The 20,750-nt window shown below is 45.2% G+C and overlaps 1 protein-coding gene across 1 annotated transcript in view; it reads right to left on the reverse strand.

Moving 5' to 3' along the window:
• Positions 1-20,419, reverse strand: part of LOC127002022 (uncharacterized) — a 30,782-nt gene extending 10,363 nt beyond the window's left edge. The window contains exon 1 of the mRNA XM_050867342.1: positions 20,274-20,419. Within this exon, the coding sequence (XP_050723299.1) occupies positions 20,274-20,404 (131 nt within the window). The 5' untranslated portion in view covers positions 20,405-20,419. The remainder of the gene's footprint in view (positions 1-20,273) is intronic.
• Positions 20,420-20,750: the final 331 nt, after the last annotated feature.

A 20,750-nucleotide genomic window follows, 5' to 3' on the forward strand; every position in this document is an offset into this window, starting at 1 on the left:
TTCCTTTAGTCAATATCATATCCATATCAGCATAAGCATCTTTTTATTTTTTTTATTTGATTTTATTTTTTATTTTTCATATTTCTTTTCATTTTTCTCTTTTTTTTCTTTGCTGTTTTTCATATCGTTCATCTGTCTTTCTTCCGATCTTCTATTCTTCCTTTTTTTTCTTTCATGTTTCTTTTCCTCTTTCCCTCTCTCTTCTCTCTTCCTTTAGTCTTTTTCCATATTGTTCTTACTGTCTTCTGTTCCTCCGCCCGTTCAAACTTTTGTCTTTCATTTCGTCTTTATAATTTTTGCTCTTCTTTGTGGTGTAAGTCTATTTTCCATAGAGTTAAGTTATAGACTAGAGTGCGTCTGAGGCTGGCTTCGGGATACACTGCCTTGGTGCCGCCACCGCTCCAAGCCAACGGCTACACATACTTCACCCCTACCCGATTTCCTGACACTACTATTTGACATGAAGAAAAACTGAGATCAGCATCGTCTTCATAAGGAAATTCGGCATTGCACTGGAATAAATGTGTAACTGTAAAGTAAGCAGATATACGAAAATGAGGGTTGAGTAAAATGGTGCACAAACATTTTCTCCTGCATACTTGGCTTCTCATCCTCATTGCTTGCCTTCTTTACATCGCAATCATTTATTTTGAAGCACGCTTCCTGGTTTGGCACACTTTTGATTATGTTGGTATAGGATATGTCCCAGTGCGAAAAGACTGGAAGACGATGATGACCTCAGTTTTTCTTCGTCATGTTTTGTCAGGAAATCGGGTAGGAGTGAAGTGTGTGCAGTCGTTGGCTTGGAGCGGTGACAGCAAAAAGGCGGTGTATCCCGAAACCAGCCTCAGATGCACTCTAGTTTATAACTTGAACTCTATGCTTTGACGGCTCACCGAGTGGCTACGTGTAGCGCTGCCTGTATAGCCAATACGGTCCATTGGAACGGCACGGTGAATTGGAATGTGAGTACCCATTGGAATGGTGGCCACGCATATACGAACACACCGTTCTGGTAGCTCAATGGACTAAGGCTCTGCTCTGTCAGGCTCTCCCCTTTCATCAGGCGGGATGGGGTGTGTGGTGTGTGAAGGTCCCGCCCGTACCCAGCGATCGGCTGTAACGGCACGTCATTCATTATCTTCCTATAGCTTATTCGTTACAAGTTTATTATTAAGCACATTAAGTACCATAGCAGTCTTTGTTGCCTTGTACTAGGACAGCGGTCGGCAACCTGCAGCTCCGGAGCCGCATGCGGCTCTTTAAGAGACCTGTGCAGCTCCTGCCGCCTACTTAAAAACGTCCAAATAATTGTAGAAGATAATAGCACACGCTCCAGACGCTGAGCACCTCTTCAGAGAAACTCAGGAGCAGAAGTCACCTTAAAGTTTGAACCCACCATGGCGACCAGACGTATTACGACTTAGCAGTTGGCAGGTTGTTTATAAGTATGTAATATTTGTTCAGTCGTGGTAACAAACTATAAAGGATTAACAATAGACATTCTATTAAGTTAAAGGAGTGGCTTCAGAAATATAATAGTTTATTTTATGACTGCTGCAATTATAATTCTTCTTCTTATTATTATTATTATTTTTATTATTATTATTATCATTATTATTATTATTATTATTATTATTATTATTATTATTATTATTATTATTATTATTATTATTATTATTATTATTATTATTATTATTATTATCATTGTTAATATAGTGTGTCTGATTATCTTGTCTGTGGGTATATTATCTAACCCCCAATATGGAGGAGGAAAATTTTAATGTTTCGTAATTTCCATTCATGATTTCCACTGCGGCTCCATCGGCAGCACTGCTTTTCTGCCAAGTTTGAAGGAAGTGGCTCCTCTCGAATGGACCATATTGGCTGTACAGTCAGCGCCTCATGTGGCCACTCAACTCCAAGCTGAATTTTCCATAGAGTTCAAGTTATAGACTAGAGCGCGCTTGAGGCTGTCTCAGGGGTACTTGGCCATGATGCCGCCGTCGCCACAAGGCGATAATTGCACACACTTCACTCCTACCCGATTTCAGTTTTTCTCCATGTCAAATAGTCGAGTCAGGAAATCGGGTTGGAGTAAAGTGTGTGCAGTCGTTGGCTCGGAGCGGTGGCGGCACCAAGGCCTTGTATCCTGGAGACAGCCTCAGACGCACTCTAGTGCATAACTTGAGTTCTATGGAAAGTACGGCTTTGACAGCTCACCGAGTGGCCACGTGTGGCGCTGCCTGTATGCCGACCTTTGTACTGGCACATATCATTGATTCTTCCTTTCCCTATGTTATCAACAGATACATATCTAGTGTCTATGGCTTCATTCTCCTCCCATCACAGTCTTACACAACGTTACGTCTCCAGCGATGTTTCTATCACTATTTTAGAAGTACACACGTATCTATAGCTTCATTTTTTCATACGTTTCTTATTCAATGTTACCTATTCAGCTCTTTTTCTCCCTTTTTTCCCCCATTTTAGTATTAGTCTCTTTCACTCTGCTCCTATTGCTAGTACACGCACTTCTATCAGTGTCTATCGAGCCATAACCCTTAACATCACAACCTCACTCAGCACAACCGTTTCCCGCTCCCCTATCACCTTCTCTGTACCTATCGGCGAGTTCCAATACCTCAGAACATTATCCCAGGGCCGTGTAGGGTAAATGTGCCGGGCCATTCCCTTCCCATCTGTCTCCTTCCTTTCCCTCCCTTCCTCTCTGCCTCTTCCTTACGATGATATCCCTTTGGTGTTCTTCCTTCCTTCCCGTCCCTCTGTGCCCCTCGGTCCCTCCCTTACGATGATATCCCTTTGGTGTTCTTCCTTCCTTCCCGTCCCTCTGTGCCCCTCGGTCCCTCCCTTACGATGATATCCCTTTGGTGTTCTTCCTTCCTTCCCGTCCCTCTGTGCCCCTCGGTCCCTCCCTTACGATGAGGTCCCTTTGGTGTTCTTCCTTCCTTCCCGTCCCTCTGTGCCCCTCTGTCCCTCCCTTACGATGAGGTCCCTTTGGTGTCTCCTTCCTTCCCGTCCCTCTGTGCCCCTCTGTCCCTCCCTTACGATGAGGTCCCTTTGGTCTCTCCTTCCTTCCCGTCCCTCTGTGCCCCTCTGTCCCTCCCTTACGATGAGGTCACTTTGGTCTCTCCTTCCTTCCCGTCCCTCTGTGCCCCTCTGTCCCTCCCTTACGATGAGGTCACTTTGGTGTCTCTTTCCTCCCCGTCCCTCTGTGCCCCTCTGTCCCTCCCTTACGATGAGGTCCCTTTGGTGTCTCCTTCCTTCCCGTCCCTCTGTGCCCCTCTGTCCCTCCCTTACGATGAGGTACCCGCAGCATCTTTCCTCCGCCTCATTGTTAGCGGGCGGACAGCGGAGTGATGGGCCGCGGGAGCTCCATCGCCCAACGCATCATCGCTCTGACCACTCAACCAGCTAGCCCGTGTGCCCGCTCTGCTCCCTTCCTTGCCTTGCCTTCCCTCCTCTTCCCTTCCCTTCCCTTCCCTTTCCTCTTTCCTTTCCTTACCTTCCCTCTTTCCCTCTCTCTGACTATTCCTTCCCTTCTCTTCCCTTGTCTTCCTTTCCCTTCCCTTTCCTTCCCTTCCCTTGCCTTTCCTTCCCTTCCCTTCCCTTCCCTTCCCTTCCCTTTTTCCTTACCTTACCTTTCCTCTTTCTCTCTCTCCCTAACTATTCCTTCCCCTCCCAAACTCCTCTCTTTCCTTCTCTTCCCTTCCCTTCCTTCCCTTCCCTCTTACTCTCACCTCGTCTCCCCTTCCTTCTCTCCCATCCCTTAACTCTCCCTTCCTATCCTTCCTTGCTCTCTCTTCCTATGCTTCTTCTCCCTTCCTTCCCTTTCCTTCATATCTCATTTTCCTCCCTTCCTCTTCTCTTCCCTCTCATAAATCCTCCTCCCTTCTTCCCCATTCCTACCCTTCTTCCCCTTAACTTCCCTTCCCTTTACTCTCCGTTCCCCTTCCCTTCCCTTCCAGTTTAAGTCCTCCATTCTCCCCTCTTTTTCTTTACCTTTCCTTTCTGTTCTCCCTTCCCCTTCCTTCCCTTCCCTTCCCTTCCTTTCCCTTCCCCCCCCCTCCAAACACACACACACACACACACACACACACACCCACACACACACACACACACCCACACACACACACACACACACACACACACACACACACACACACACACACACACACACACACACACACACACACACACACACACACCCACACCCACACACACACACACACACACACACACACACACACACACACACACACTTTCTCGTCTTCCTTTCCTTCCCAATCTTTACTTAATCTTGCTTTGTTTACTTTCCTTTGTTTGCTTTGTCTTACCTTTCTTATTTGTAGCCTTACTCTGGTTCCTTCCTTCCTCTCTCTCTCTCTCTCTCTCTCTCTCTCTCTCTCTCTCTCTCTCTCTCTCTCTCTCTCTCTCTCTCTCTCTCTCTCTCTCTCTCTCTCTCTCTCTCTCTCTCTCTCTCTCTCTCTCTCTCTCTCTCTCTCTCTCTCTCTCTCTCTCTCTCTCTCTCTCTCCTTTCCTTCCTCCCATACTTCCTTCCTTCCTTCCTTCCTTCCTCCTTTCCTTCCTTTCTTCCTTCCCTTCCTCCCGATATCCTTATCATCCTTCATCCCTGATCCTCCCTTGCCCTCCCACCCCTCCCCCTCTCCCCCCTCACCCCCCCTCCCCGCACCCACTGAACTGTGTTGGTTTAGCCGCATCCATTGGTACCTGTGTGTTTGTGCGTGTGTGTGTGTGGGTGTGTGTGTGTGTGTGTGTGTGTGTGTGTGTGTGTGTGTGTATAGCCATTGGAAAGCTACAGACACACACAGGCGTACACGTTTTCACACACACACACACACACACACACACACACACACACACACACACAGTATTAACGCATCATATGGTCACGTTTGGCCATATAATAATCTGGTTCAAGAAGGGCATCAGTTTAATGTTACAAGTCGTCCCAAGCCCGTTGTGGCTCAGGCAAGTGTTTATAGTGGCGCCATCTTGCTAGGCCCATTCTGCTCCCCGAAGCTTATCATTGATTCACTTTGAGAGAGGATCAAGAGTCCGGGTTGATGGGTGTTCTGGACAGCATGTGGGTAGTCTGTGGCCACGCGGCGGTGACTGAAAAATTGCCAGCTGTTTGTCGCGGGGGGCGGGACCCGAACACCTGTCTTCTTGTACGCCGCGCCAACCACCGCCTCAGCCAACAGAAAGGAAGAGGCTGCGGTGTGATTACGAGCTTTTAACAACGAACGCTCTCGGAAAACAATCATTTATCCAAACCAGTCATGCAAGAGTTAACCAGCATCTTCATCCTTCATCCCTTTCACCTCTCGTCTGGCCACTCTTCCGTCAACTCTTTTATGTGGGCAGCGATTAGCGGGCTTCTTTTTTTCCTCACTTGTATTTCTTTTTCCCTTGAATTGCTTCCCTTACTATAAAAAAAAAAACTCGATCGTCTGGGATTGAAATTCTTGATGGACACTAAAAGAGGCGAACAACAGACCCGCGACGCTAACGATGGGAGATTAACGGTAATGTATGCGTGTGTGTGTGTGTGTGTGTGTGTGTGTGTGTCCGTCCCTTCACCCTCGCCCTCCCTCCCTCCCTCCATTCCCTCTGTCTTATACTTCCCTTTCCTCCCCCTCCTTCCCTCCCCTTCTCCCTCCCCCCCCGTCTTTTTCCTCTCTCTTCCCTCCCATTCTCCCTCCTCCCCCTCTGCCTTTTATCTCCCTCTCCCTCTTCCGTCTCTTCCCCCTTCTGTCTCAGCCCTGACCCTCTCCCCGCCCCGCCCACTCTTCTCCAGACCCTCTCCTCTGACCGCTCTCTTCCCGGCCGCTGCTTCCCCTCCTCCTCTCCGGTTCGCATACTATACAGCGCCAACTTACAGGTCAACAAGTAATACCGTAAGTGTTGTGTAGAATCGCCAGGGGCACAGATATTTTTCTCACGTCTTCTATGAGGAGTAGAGATAGGATTGCTGATCCTCTTGCCAGACTTTTGCTCTGGGAGTGAGAGCGCTGTGAAGTGTAGGGGAGACGTTTTCGGCTTCTTCCCTGTTATTTTTTTCACGCGTTTTATGAGAGCAGAGATAGCATTGCTGCGCCTTTTCTCTGGGACTGGGAGTGCTGTGAAGTGTGGGGGAGGCATTTCCGGCTACTTCCCTGTTAATTCAGGAGTGAGGCAGGGGTGCGATCCTGCCCGCGGGGTTGTCTGTACGAGACAACCCCGAGTGGAGGAGGCCAAGGGGACGCCCACGTAACTCATGGCTGGGGCAAGTCAGCCGATCTTTGACAGGGTATAGAATGGGAAGGGTTAACTGTCTAGGGTAGAGTCGGGTGGTGAGTGAAGCGACGCACCTCCTGTAGTATGCTCCCTGTTAGTTGGTTAGTCTAGCCAGCATCTTCAGTACATCTCTAGACACCCTTACATACAGTACTGACGCCCCCGCCACGCGCCGCCACGTTAGAAGCAGTCACTATTTTACAGCCCCAGACCCTCCCGCCACCAGGGATGGAGTGAATACAAGAGTTGTACATTCGAATACGATTTCTTCAAATTCCAACGAATACGAATTCGAATGCACTGAAATGGTTTTAATTCGAAGGCAAATACGAATGCTTCTTAATTTCTATCAATAATTATTCAAATACGAATACACCCATATACGGCAGTCGTAGGTTGGGTTAAGTTCAGGGCATCTTCACACGCATGACAGCCAACAACTTGTAGCATAAATCAACAAAGGAAAAACCTCCCTTTCTTATGTTGAAAGTGTCATGAGTAAAGAAGCATATGTGATTTCTCTGAGGACTGACGTATGGCAATTGTTACGAGTTTTGTTAGGTTTGGTTAAGTTTAAGGCGTCTTCAAACACATGATCGGCCACAACTTGTTGCAGAAAATGACAAAGAATGACCTCACTCAGTCAAATAATAATGTCTCATTCTTTAGGAAGTATATATGATTTTTCTTAGAGCAACTGTTTGTGGTTTTGTTAGGTTAGGGTATCTTCAGACACTGATAGTAAGGGGAGGCGGTGGCTGAATGGATAGCGTGACGGCGCCGCGTTCAGGACGACGCGAGTTCAATCCCCGCCCGGTGCCACCAAGCTGGGATTTTTCAGCCGCCGCCGAGTGGCTTAAAACTACCCACATGCTCTCCAGAAGACCACCTGTCAACCCGGACTCTAGATTCTAGGATTAAAGATGAATTCCGGGAGGGCAGCATGAGCCAATGCAAGATGGCGCCACTATAAACACTCGCCTGCGCTAGAACGGGCTGGGCCGACCATCTGGCCCCACCGGGAAGAAGCCTTGGGCCGACCATCAGAATCCACCGGGAAGAAGCCTGCCGGCGCAATAGGCCACGACGTAAAAATAAAAAATAAAATAAAAAAACTAAAAAAAAAACTATGGTATAAATCAACAAAGAATAACCTCACTTTGTTGTATAAAAAGTCTTATTATTAAGGAAGCATATATGAATTTTCTGAGTCAAGACCTAGAGTAACTACGTGGTTTTGTTAGGATAGGTTAGGTTAAGTTTTGGGTATTTTGAAACACATGATAGCCAGCAACTTATTGTATAAATGAACAAAGAATAGTCTCACTTTGTTGTAGAGAAAATCTTATTATTAAGGAAGTATATATAAATTTTCTGAGTCAAGACCTAGAGTAACTACGTGGTTTTGTTAGGATAGGTTAGGTTAAGTTTTGGGTATTTTGAAACACATGATAGCCAGCAACTTATTGTATAAATGAACAAAGAATAGTCTCACTTTGTTGTAGAGAAAGTCTCATTAGTAAGGAAGCATACAAGTATATGAATAGAGCTCATTGTGTCAGATAATAAGTCTGATTAGTAAGGAGGAATTTACTGAGTGCATATATATAGTGACTCTTTGGGTTATAGTTAGATAAGGTTAATGGTCACTTCAAGCACACCACAGCCAGCGACTTACGGCGTAAATTAACAAAAAATGAGGTCACTTTGTTTTATAGAAAGTCTATTTGGTAAGGAAGCAAATATGATTTTTCTGAGTTCAGGTACTTTTAGGTTAGAATAAATTTAGGGTATCTTCAAACACATGAGTGCCAGCAACTTAAGGTAAAAATCGACAAAGAAAGACTTTAGTGTGTTATATAGAAAGTCTCATTAGTAAGGAAGCATATGTGATTCTAATGAGTCAAGACCTATATATGGTGACTGCTCGGGGTATTGTTAGCTTAGGTTAAGTTTAGGGTATCTTCAGACACATGATAGCCAGAAACATGTAGCATAAATTAACCAAGAAAGGCCTTCCTTGGTTAGATAATAAGTCTCATTACTGAGGAAGCATATATGATTTTTCTGAGTAAAAACGTATAGTAACTGCTCAGGGTATTGTTAGGTTAGTTTAAGTTTAGAGAATTTTCAAAAACATGATAGGCGACAAATTATGGCACAGATTAACAAAGGAAGGACTCATCATGTTATATAGAAAGTCTCACTTAATAAGGAAGAATTGTTGATTTTCCTGAGTCAAGACGTGTGGTAACTGTTCGGGGTTTTGTTAGGTTAGGTTAAGTTTAGGGAATTATCAAACACATGATAGCCAGAAACCTAGAGCCTAAATTAACAAGGAAAGCCTTCACTTTGCTATACGTATAGAGTGTCTCCTTAGTAGGGAAGCATAGATGAGTTTCTGAGTAAAGACAAATGGTAACTTTGTTCATTTGTTAGGCTAGATTAATTTATGGGTAACTTCAAACCCACGACAGCCAGCAACTGAGTAAAACGCTGTTTTAGAGTTATGCAGCAGATAAATGAGCTCATGGCCCTGTACTATGCACCACCATTACACGTCCGCCCAGGAGGCTGGAGTTGAAAGGAACAATGGCTGCTATTTCTGATAATAGATTTTGAAGTATTCGTCAGATTATTCGCAAATACGAATACTTTTCCCTTGCATTCGAATACGAATGAGTATATGTGATTTCTATCAATAATTATTCGGATACGAATACATCCAAATACGGCATTTGAATATATTCGGATACGAATACCGAATACAAATACTCCATAACTGGCCGCCACACACCGCCACGTAACAGCGCCAACAACAGTGTTACCAAATCATCATATTCGCCACAAAGCAATTATATCTGTTTCTTACAAGTATCGCAAAAACCGTTCTTCCTGCCTCCCCTATTTCTTCCTTCTTTTCTCCCATCATCCTGCTTTCCTTCCCTTCCCTTCCTTCCTTCCTTCTACCCCCTTTCCTCACCTTTCCTTCCACTTTTCCCCCTCTACCCCCGCTTCTTCCATTCCCTTCCTTCTTTCTATCATCTTTCCTTTCCTTCCCTTCCCTTCCTTCTTTCTATCATCTTTCCTTCCCTTCCCTTCCTTCCTTCTCTCCCCTTTCCTTTCCTTCCCTTCCTTCCTGCTACCCCCTTTCCTCACCTTTCCTTCCATTCTTTCCCTCTCCCTCCTATCCTTCCCGCCCGAGTCTCGCCCAGTACACGCATCCAAAATGTAGTCAGCAGTTTACAGACCCAGACCCTCGCGCTACACGCCGCCGCCTTGGAAGTTGTTACGAGACTGTCCGGCGGCGGTGCTCGGGGCCGCGCGAGGCAATCAGTGGCGGGGTTCGCGTTCCTTCCCCCACGATACACCTCTACCAGGCTCGGTATACTCAGACGCTTACACCCACGGTCCACCCTATTTCTGAAGGCTGAAAAGGAGATCAATCGAGTTGTCATGACTTTTTTTTTTTTTTAGATTCATGGTACAGAAGAAAAGTCAAACCACCACCGGGGTCATAAAGTACCTCTGGAAGCGCCCAAAACCCTTACGAAAACCGTGTCAAAAATGTGTACTTGGCCGCCGAAATGATTTAGAATGCGGCCCCACTGGCTCGCTCCTTCGGCTGTAAAAGTGGGCTGGCAATATTGAACTAATGTATAGCAAATAGTTACTTAATCACGTATTCTTACATATATATATATATATATATATATATATATATATATATATATATATATATATATATATATATATATATATATATATATATACGTTTTTTTATTTAATTAACACGTACTTTGTAGTTTAATCGCTTATTAACTTTTCGGAGTTATAACATGTCTATCTATCTGTCTAGCTATGTCTATCTATCTATCTATCTGTCTATCTGTCTCTTTTCTACTCTTCTATCTACATGTACGTTTGTTAGTTTATGAAGAGGTCCAGAGTGACTTTTCTAGCCTGTTATTATCATTATTATTATTATTATTATTATTATTATTATTATTATTATTATTATTATTATTATTATTATCATTATCATTATCATTATCATTATTATTATTATTATTATTTGAGAACTTTGTCATTATCAAGCTCTGTATGTGTGCGTGTGTGTGTGTGTGTGTGTGTGTGTGTGTGTGTGTGTGTGTGTGTGTGTGTGTGTGTGTGTAATTCATCCCCACGGCCTGATCACGAGTTGGACTTTTAATCGCCAGCTGATACCCTCCCGACATAAGCAAGAGCTCTTTGTATAGTCGATCTCTGGGTACTGGCAAGACCTCACACACCACAGACCCCATCACTCTTGCTCAAGGGGGGACAGTAACCACTCCTAGTCAACGGAAAGAATCCGGCCTGAGCGGGGCTCGAACCTCCACCTGTTTGGCTGTGAAGCCTGGCAGAGCAGCGCTCTAACCAGTTGAGCCAGCGGAGTGATGTGTGTGTGTGTGTGTGTGTGTGTGTGTGTGTGTGTGTGTGTGTGTGCAAGAAAGAGGACATACGTGGACTCGATACAAAAAGGAGGCAGCCAGAATTTCAATCTTTATTTATTTTTTATTTTTTTATTGTTGTTGTGTCCGGGACTATTATTTGTGACTCGACCCGACAGTAATTTGATTGTGAGAAAAGTTGAGCCCGCAGAGCAGAGTAAATGTTTTGAAGTGCCGGACTTGGAAACATGTATATAGCGTCGGCATGTTATGGATATACATAGTGTTGGCTTGTTCTGGATATACATAGTGTTGGCTTGTTCTGGATATACATAGTGTTGGTAGTAGTAGTAGTAATAGTAGTTGGTTTGGCGATAAGGCTTTGCAACGCCTCCTGTTATTGACTTGTTCTAGATATGTAAAATTTGGTGCGGCGACCAGTATGAAGGCGAGGGCAAAGGCGTTCTGATCTCAGCGGGGCGGGGCGTGGGTGAGGCGGTGTGAGTCGCTGCGGCCGGCGGGTGGCTGGAGAACCAAGGGGGATATTTTCAAAGGAGTTCCTCGCTACAGTGTCTCAAGAGCAGAGTATCAAGACACCTCTCCACCCGAAATTGACTTCTCTTTTGGCCTCTCGTTCTTTAATTTGCCTTGAAGCTGCCTCCCTTGCTCTAAAGAAAAAGATACGACCTTCTTAGCTACGAATTCGTGTTATTACTAATTTATGAATCGCCTTTAAAATACCAGAATAACACCAAGATGATTGAAGTCGCGTTGGGTATTTAGAGGGAAGGAAGCATTTTAGAAAGACTTCCCTTCTTGCAAAAAAGTTCATCGCTACAACGTCTCAGATACCGACTCTCTAACTAAGAATTCAGTGTTACTTCTCTGGCCACGACGCACCTTGCAAATACCAGAATAACACCAAGATGATACAGGTCGTGTTGGTTGTTTAGAGGGAAGGAAGCATTTTAGAAAGACTTCCCTTCTTGCAAAAAAGTTCGTAGCTACAACGCCTCGATAGCAACCTTTTGGCTACGAGCTCAGGGGCTGCTACGATGGCTACGAAGGGTCTTGAAAATACTTGACTATATTGCGTCGCGATGATATAAGACGCTATACGAATCATCTTGACGGAGGCACTCTGGACACGCTTCCCTCCTCTATTCAAAGAAGTCTGTCGCTATAACGTCTCCGATACGAACCTCCTAGCCACGAACTCTGTGTTACTACTCTGACTACGAAGCGGAAATACTAGACTTGAGCTGAGATGGTATAAGGCGCGCTGCGATCATTCTGACGGAGCACTTCAGAAAGATTTCCTTCCTTTATTCGATGAAGTCCGCAGGTACAACGCTCAGATACGAACTTCTTGACTGTGAACTCAGTGTTAATATTATGGCTACGAAGCGACTTGAAGGTACCAGACTAAGATAATATAGCACTCATATCATATAAGGCGCGCTGAGGAACAAAACACTTTGGAAAGACTCCCCTCCTCCGATCCCCCTGGCAACTGAACTCTTTGGGTTGCGTCACGTCACCACCCACAGAATGTCACGACTCACTGAGAACCATTACACGAGCGAGAATCATACAGCAAGGTTCATGGACTGAGTGGATTGAACATAGTGGGTTCACATAGCGCGTCAATAGTGTGTCCACCAAAAATCATTTACTGAAATCATATACCAAAGTCATACACCAAAATAGCGCACCAAAATCATACAATGACGTCCATGGGCTGCGTGCATTCGCTATCGCGGTTTCATATAGTGCGCGGTAGTGTGTGTTCGTCCCTCGCTATTCCGGAGCCCCAAAGCGTCCTGCCCGAAGATCTGTGTACATACGGGGTCAATAGAAGGATTAGCTTTTGTTTCCAGAGGCATTGCAACACTCACACGCGCCAGGTCCAACTAGACACCGGAATAACTTGCGTTCTTTTGCTCGTACGGAGGAGGTTCGTGCCGCCTCTCGTGACTGGCTTAGGGAAGGAGGCAGCTCGAGGGAAAAAAATAAGAGGAAATATAAAAACCCGTCACCACTAATGATGCAAATAGTGTAGAGTAAAAGAATGACAAAACAGTGGGTCAGAATTATTTGGGAAGGGGTTCCGATACTCCCCTCGTGAAGGCGTTTAAGTCGTCGGCATGAAGACAGCTCAAGAGAAAGAAAGAAAGGAAGCATGAGAGCCCGCGTGTATAGAGTGTGGGGTATAGTGAAAGAATCGCAGAACAGAGGGCCAGAATCAATAGGAGAGATGACTGATGCACCCCTCTTACAGGTGTTCAAGTCGTCGGCAGGGAGGCAGCTAAAGGGCAAGAAAGAAAGCTAACAAAAAAGCTCGTGTATAGAGTATAGTGTTGTGTCTTGAGGGACCAGAATCATATGGGGACTTTTTTTACGTTACTGGAAACAGCTTAAGGGCGTAAAAAAAACAGAAGTCCACCAAACACTACCCCTACAAAAATGAGTGGCCAGAAAAGAGGTCAATTTCGGGTGGAGAAGCGTCTTGATACTCCCCTCTGGCAAGCATTCAAGTCGCCGGCAGGAGGGAATACAGACACAAGAAGAATGTTTTTAGTGGCTCATAGAAATTTCGGATGGAGAGGTGTCTTGTTCCCCTCGTCTTGCAAGCGTTCAAGTCATAGGCAGAAGGAAATATACAGACACAGGAAGAATATTTTTAGTGGCTCATGGAAATTTCGGGTGGAGAGGTGTCTTGTTCCTCTCTTCTTGCAAGCGTTCAAGTCGTAGGGAGGAGGAATTACAGACACAGGAAGAATAATCGCAGTGCCTCACATATATTGCCGCCGCTTCCCTGGACCCAAGTGCCGCTGCTGGGCCCCTTAACGCAGGCAAAGTGGCACTAATTGAATCACGCTCCTTTCTCTTGAGTAGAGCTGCGAAATACAGGCGGGCGGTGCGGCGGCGTCGGGAGGGTTTTACTTTTATCAACGGTAGGAGAGAAGGCGGGCCGCGGGGAGGACCTAGAACCCTCTGGAAATGTACTTTAGTCAGTCTTTTTCTGGAGTGTTTAACTTCGGAGCGATGCGTCAGGTACAATGGGTAACTTCATGACTATCCATTTTTTATCAGAGAAAATGGAAAAAGAAAGAGGAAATACGTATGAAAGGAAGCGCTGCAAAAGTCTACCCGCTAACGCCTGAAAGAGTAAAGATACGGTCAGGTCTTGCATCACGAAACTGGACAGCTATTAGGATTGTGGCCTTTGGAAATAGTTGTGAGAGGTGAAAGCGTCTGAGAATGGTTAGGAATGAAAGAGGAAATACAGATGAAGGGGAACGCTGCAGAAGTCTACCCGCTAATACAATGAAAGAATGAAAATACGGTTTAGGTCTTGCATCACGAAACTGGACAGCTATTAGGATTGTGGCCTTTGGAAATAGTTGTGGGAGCCTAAAGCGTCTGATAATGGTTAGGAATGGAAAGAGGAAATACAGATGAAAGGAAGCGTTTCAGAAGTCTACCCACTAATGCAATGAAAGAATGAAATTTAAGATACGGTTTAGGTCTTGCATGACGAAATTGGACACCTTTTAAGATTGTGGCCTTTGGAAATAGTTGAGGGAGCCGAAAGCGTCTGATAATGGTTAGGAATGGAAATAGGAAACACAGATGAAAGGAAGCGTTTCAGAAGTCTACCCACTAATGCAATGAAAGAATGAAATTTAAGATACGGTTTAGGTCTTGCATGACGAAACTGGACAGCTTTTAAGATTGTGGCCTTTGGAAATAGTTGAGGGAGCCGAAAGCGTCTGAGAATGGATAGGAATGGAAAGTGTTGGAAATGTCTACCCGCTAATGTCATGAGAGAGTGAAGGTACGGTTCAGGCCTTGCATCACGAAACTGGACAGCTCTTAAGATTGTGGCCTTTGGAAATAGTTGAGGGAGCGGAAAGCGTCTGAGAATGAATAGGAATGGAAGAGGAAATACAGATGAAGGGGAGCGCTGCAAAAGTCTACCCGCTAATGCCATGAGAGAGTGAAGGTACGGTTCAGGCCTTGCATTACGAAACTGGACAGCTATTAGGATTATGACCTTTGGAAATAGTTGTGAGCCGAAAGAGTCTGAGAGTGGAAAGGAAAGGAGAAAGGAAACACAGAAGGGAAGCGTTTCAGAAGTCTACCCGCTAAAGCCATGAAAGAGTGAAAATACGGTTTAGATCTTGCATTACAAATATGGACTGCCTTTAGTATTGCTTACCTCCCTCCGCTGCGATTGTCACGGATTTGGCTTTCACTGGTATCCTGGTTACATATACTCTCAGGTCTTTTTCTGTCTCTGTGGTGGATAGTGGAGTGTTTCCCATGTGATATTGGTGTGCTGGATATCCCCTCCCAAGGTGCATGACTTTACATTTTTCTTCATTGAATTTTAGCAGACACTTTTTGTTCCATTCCTGTAGCTTGGTGAGGTCTTCTGGTAGGAAGTCCACAGTCAAGGGGTTAAATCTTGCATTACGAAATTCTGCGCAGCTGTACTAACGTATGCACCCAGCTTTACCTTTACCTTTTACGAAATTGATCAGCTTTTAGCGTTATTTAGATCTTGCATTACGAAACTGGACGGCTTTTAGTACTGTTTAGATCTTGCATTACGAAACTGGACAGCTTTGAGTATTGTTTAGATCTTGCATTACGAAACTGGACAGCTTTTAGTACGTAATGTTTAGATCTTGCATTACGAAACTGGACAGCTTTTAGTACGTAATGTTTAGATCTTGCATTACGAAACTGGACAGCTTTTAGTACGTAATGTTTAGATCTTGCATTACGAAACTGGACAGCTTTGAGTATTGTTTAAATCTTGCATTACGAAACTGGACAGCTTTTAGTATTGTTGAACTTTGAGTATTGTTTAGATTTTGCATTACGAAACTGGACAGCCTTGAGTTTTGTTTAGATTTTGCATTACGAAACAGGACAGCTTTCAGTATTCTTGAAATCTTGCATTGGGAAACTGGACAGCTTTTAATGTATCACACTGATGAAAATGTTTGTTCTTCTGCAAGTAAAACACGAGGCTGAAGATATTTTGCTCCCTAGTTTTGAGCATCTCTGTCTTGACGGTTCTCATCCTCCCTTTCGCGCCGGTCGATAGACGAGTAGCATATTTTAAACCCTACTTTCTCGCTTTATCTCCCCTCTAGCGCCTTAATCTTCCTGTGAGAGTGAGATTAGAGTGTCTAGTTGAAGTGAGCGTGATACGACACCTGTAAGACGAGATGGAAAGGTGAGAGGAGGGAAAAATAAGGGAAGAGGTAGTCAGGGAGAGGGTACCTGGGCCCACCTGGGGAAGGTAAGCTGTGGTAACCCGGATGTCACCCTGGCTATGTGTCCCGGGGTAGAGGGCTCTTACTTACCACAGGCTCGAGGGTTAATGAGAGGGAGATGAGCACTGAGGCCACGCGTAGTTAAAGCATATGCCCAAACTTTACTACTCTCGGCTCCACGCAACACACACACACACACACACACACACAACACACTGTCTCGGTCGGCAAAGAGTTATCGTTAGAAAACAGTTCAAACCATTGTGCCCCGTGATTGTTCTTCAGTAAGTTGTCTCACTGAAATAATATCAACAAGCTCAACAGGAAACAAGGGACACAAGAATGATCGAGTGAACAGGAGCCTCAGAGCGTGGTGAAGCCCATTGTTCCGCGGCAAGCGCAGGTCGAGAGCGTTCATCTGGAGGCTGTCAGCACGCGCCGGGGATGTCACGGGAGGCGGCGGGGCGTGAAGGACGGAGCGACCGGCGGAGGGAGGGACTGGCGGAGTGAATCTTTGCCGTTTGAATGTTCTCCTTTCCCTTGCTGTGTTCGTTGGGGTTTGTGAGCGAGTCTTTATCGCTACGCACGTTTAACTATTCAGCTTTTCGTTCTCCTTTCCCTCGTGGTGTTCGGTGGAGTTTGGGAGCGAGTCTTTGCCGCTACACACGTTTAACTATTCAACTTTTCTTCGTTCTTTCCCTCGTGGTGTTTGGTGGAGTTTGTGAGTGAGTCTTTGCCGCTACACACGTTTAACTATTCAACTTTTCTTCGTTCTTTCCCTCGTGGTGTTCGGTGGAGTTTGGGAGCGAGTCTTTGCCGCTACACACGTTCAACTATTCAACTTTTCTTCGTTCTTTCCCTCGTGGTGTTCGGTGGAGTTTGTGAGTGAGTCTTTGCCGCTACACACGTTTAACTATTCAACTTTTCTTCTTTCTTTCCCTCGTGGTGTTGGGTAGAGTTTGTGAGTGAGTCTTTACCGCTACACACGTTTAACTATTCAGCTTTTAGTTCTCCTTTCCCTCGTGGTGTTTGGTGAGGTTTGGGAGCGAGTCTTTGCCGCTACACACGTTTACTATTCAGCTTTTCTTCGTTCTTTCCCTCGTGGTGTTTGGTGGGGTTTGGGAGCGAGTCTTTGCCGCTACACACCTTTAACTATTCAACTTTTCTACGTTCTTTCCCTCGTGGTGTTTGATAGAGGTTGTGAGTGAGTCTTTACCGCCTCACACGTTCTATTCAGCTTTTAGTTCTCCTTTCCCTCGTGGTGTTTGGTGGGGTTTGGGAGCGAGTCTTTGCCGCTACACACGTTTAACTATTCAGCTTTTAGTTCTCCTTTCCCTTGTGGTGTTTGATAGCGTTTGGGAGCGAGTCTTTGCCGCTACACACGTTCAGTTATTTAGCGTTTCGTCAGTTTGTCACTCCTTCTTTCCCTTGTGGTATTTTTTAAAGCCTTGCCTATTTTGTTCCGTGTATTTCAGTGTTCACGCTATGCCCTCACAGCAGCCCTCCGCCAGATCTTTTAAGCGTGGTACCAGTATTTATTAAGTGACTAGTCTGGCGTTTTAATTCCATATTGAGACATAGTTAGTTAGAAGGGTTGGATTTTAAAACTTAAGTCGACGTATTGCGAACTCAGTCGTAAAAACTTATATAAAAAAATCTACAAAATCAACTCACCACGACTTGAAAAACGGATCAAAAAAGATAAATCAGCCACAGTGTTGGTGAAGACTAATATGACGTTTAAAAGATCAGACGTTAGGGTTAATTTGAATGTTCTTTACAGGTTTACTTGTTAACTACATGCTTCACCCCTCCCGCGGCCACGCTGCACAAGACACTCTACTCTAGCTCATCCCTCTGATACTTAAGTTCCTAGTGCAAGAGTTGACCAGCACACTTATTCTTTCATCCTTTTCCCTGGTACTCTTGAACAGCCTTCCCTCGTCTGTATTTCCTCCTGCCTTCGACTTGAACGCTATCAAGAGGAAAGTATCAAGACACCTCAACCTCATAGACAGAATTTGACCCTTCTATTTTGCTTCTCCTCCTCCTGCCTTCTTTTCGGGAGCAGTGCATAGCGGGCATTTTTATATACATTTTAATTTTGCCTCACACCTTGGATGAACCTCCTAGGATGACAAACAAGGTAACGGTACTCGAAAATACAAATCTCAGCTCTTGATCAGACACCTTACACGCTGATAAGGCTCACTAGCCCTATCTAGCTCTTAGGCCTGAACACAAGTTAAGGCAGAGCGCTGAGGGAGGCTGAGGGCATGAGCGGCACACAAAAATACCAATGCATGATGGGCAGGCGGTGGCTGAGTGGTCAGCGTTCAGGCTCGGTGTCCTGGAAGACCCAGGTTCAAGTCCCGCCCGTCGCTACGAGCTGTTCAGTAATCGCCGAGTGGCCTGCGACTACCCGCATGCTGTACTCAGAGCTTGGCTGTACTGATGACCACCATCAACCCGGACGTAGCAAAACTATTATTTGGCGCAAAGATGAGTTTCGGGGGGCAGCAAGAGCCAAGCAAGAGGCACCACTGTAAAACACTTGCCTGTGATACGTTTAAAACTTTGATATTGGAGAAAAGAAATGAGTGACGATACGTTTAAGACTTTGATATTGGGGAAAAGAAATGAGTCGCGATACGTTGACGATTTTGGTAGTCGAGAAAAAGTTGAGGTGTCGATATACATAAGATTTTGGCGGTAGTGAAAAAAGAATTCCCAACATGTTTAAGAGTTTGATAATAGAGAAACAAACAATGAGGTTTTGACACATTTGGGAACACGGCTTATAAAACTCGTTGGGACGGACTACAAGTATGAGAACGCTATTTGAAAAGACTCGTCGAAGTTGTCGGACTTTTCAGGGACTGTTTTGCGATGCTGGTGATAGTTTTACACGACTTCTGCATCTTGAACGGGATAAAGCACCCATGAAAATCCGGTTAATCTTCTCTGTGGCTGCGGGATATAGTCGTAATGAGAGCTGAAAAGCCTCTCGTAGAAGCTATTGGACTTTTCATTGACTTTTTTGCGATGCTGGTGATAGTTTTATACGACCCCTGCGTCATGAACGGGAAAAGCACTCCCTATGAAAACCCAGTTAATCTTCTCTTTGGCTATGGGATATACGTAGTCGCAATGGGAGGCCGATGCGTTTAAGAATATGGACGCGGAGAATATGGAGCCAGGCTGACCACGTGTAACTCTTAACACTAGGCACAACGCACTAACCTCCCCGCGTCTCAGCCTTTAACCAATTTGACCCAGTGAAGAAAGGGCGAGGTTGGTAGTGAAGTATGTGTGTATGTTAGATTTGACACTCCACTCTGACAACCTTGTGTGTGTGAAAGTCAGGTATAGAGATATGTAGATAGATAAAGAGACATAGATGGATATATAGAGAGAGACATTTATAGATATATGGATAAAAGTATATAGATAGATAAAGATATATATCGTTGATAGAAATAACCTAATAGATAAATATATAGAGGTAGAGGTAGGGGGAGAGATACTGATAGATAGATAGAGCCAGAGAGAGACAGACAAAAAGAGACAGAGACAGAAACAGAGAAAGAGACAGACAGAGATAGAGAAAGAGACAGACAGAAACAGAGAGACAGGCAGAAACAAAGAAAGAGACGGACAGAGACAGAGAAAGGACAGACAGAAACAGAGAAAGAGACAGACAGAGACAGAGAGAGAGAGAGAGAAAGAGACAGACAGAAACTGAGAGAGACAGACAGAAACTGAGAGAGACAGACACAGAAACAGAGAAAGAGACAGACAGGCAGAAACAGAGAAAAAGACAGACAGACAGAAACAGATAAAGAGACAGAGAAAGGACAGACAGAAACATAGAGACAGAGAGAGACAGACAGAGAAAGAGACAGACAGAGAAAGGACAGACAGAAACAGAGAAAGATACAGATAGACAGAGACAGAGAGAGATAGAGAAAGAGACAGACAGAGAAAGACAGACAGAGAAAGACAGACAAAGAGACAAACAGAAACAGAGAAAGAGACAGACAGAGACAGAGAAAGAGACAGACAGAGACAGACAGAGACAGAGACAGACAGAGACAGAGACAGAGACGGACAGAGACAGAGACGGACAGAGACAGAGACAGAGACGGACATAAACAGAGAAAGACAGACAGAGACAGAGACAGAGACGGGGAGAGAAAGAGAGAGAGGGGAAGCTGTCACTTACCTTCTGGGCGGCGTCTGTCGGAGCACTGCGAACACAAACTCACTGAGCCTCGTAGTGGAGACCTCAAGCGCCGCGCCCGCCTTTATATTACATCCCGGACCCCTGACGTCACGCGGGAACCCTCCTCTCATTGGCTGGAGCTGGAGGGCCTCGCGTCGTGATTGGCTAGCGCAGCGTGACGTCACAGGTGTCAACTCCTACTAGTGGTTGACAAGGTATTCTGAGAGGGCGAAGGTGTGGGTTTTATTAGGGTCGTGTTCGTAAACATTTCAGCGCCAAAGATAACCTATTTGACAAGGCTTCCGTGGGCGTTGTGGGCATTTCCAGGGGTAGTTCGATGACCCTGGTGGTAGTTTGACCCTTCTGTACCATGAACCTAAAAAACACATATTTGACAAGTCTTTCGTTGGCGTTTTGGACATTTCCAGGGGTAGTTTAATGACCCTGGTGGTAATTTGACCCTTCTGTACCATGAAC

This window comes from Eriocheir sinensis, chromosome 22 (assembly GCF_024679095.1).
Source record: "Eriocheir sinensis breed Jianghai 21 chromosome 22, ASM2467909v1, whole genome shotgun sequence".
NCBI classification, from domain to species: Eukaryota; Metazoa; Arthropoda; class Malacostraca; order Decapoda; family Varunidae; genus Eriocheir; species Eriocheir sinensis.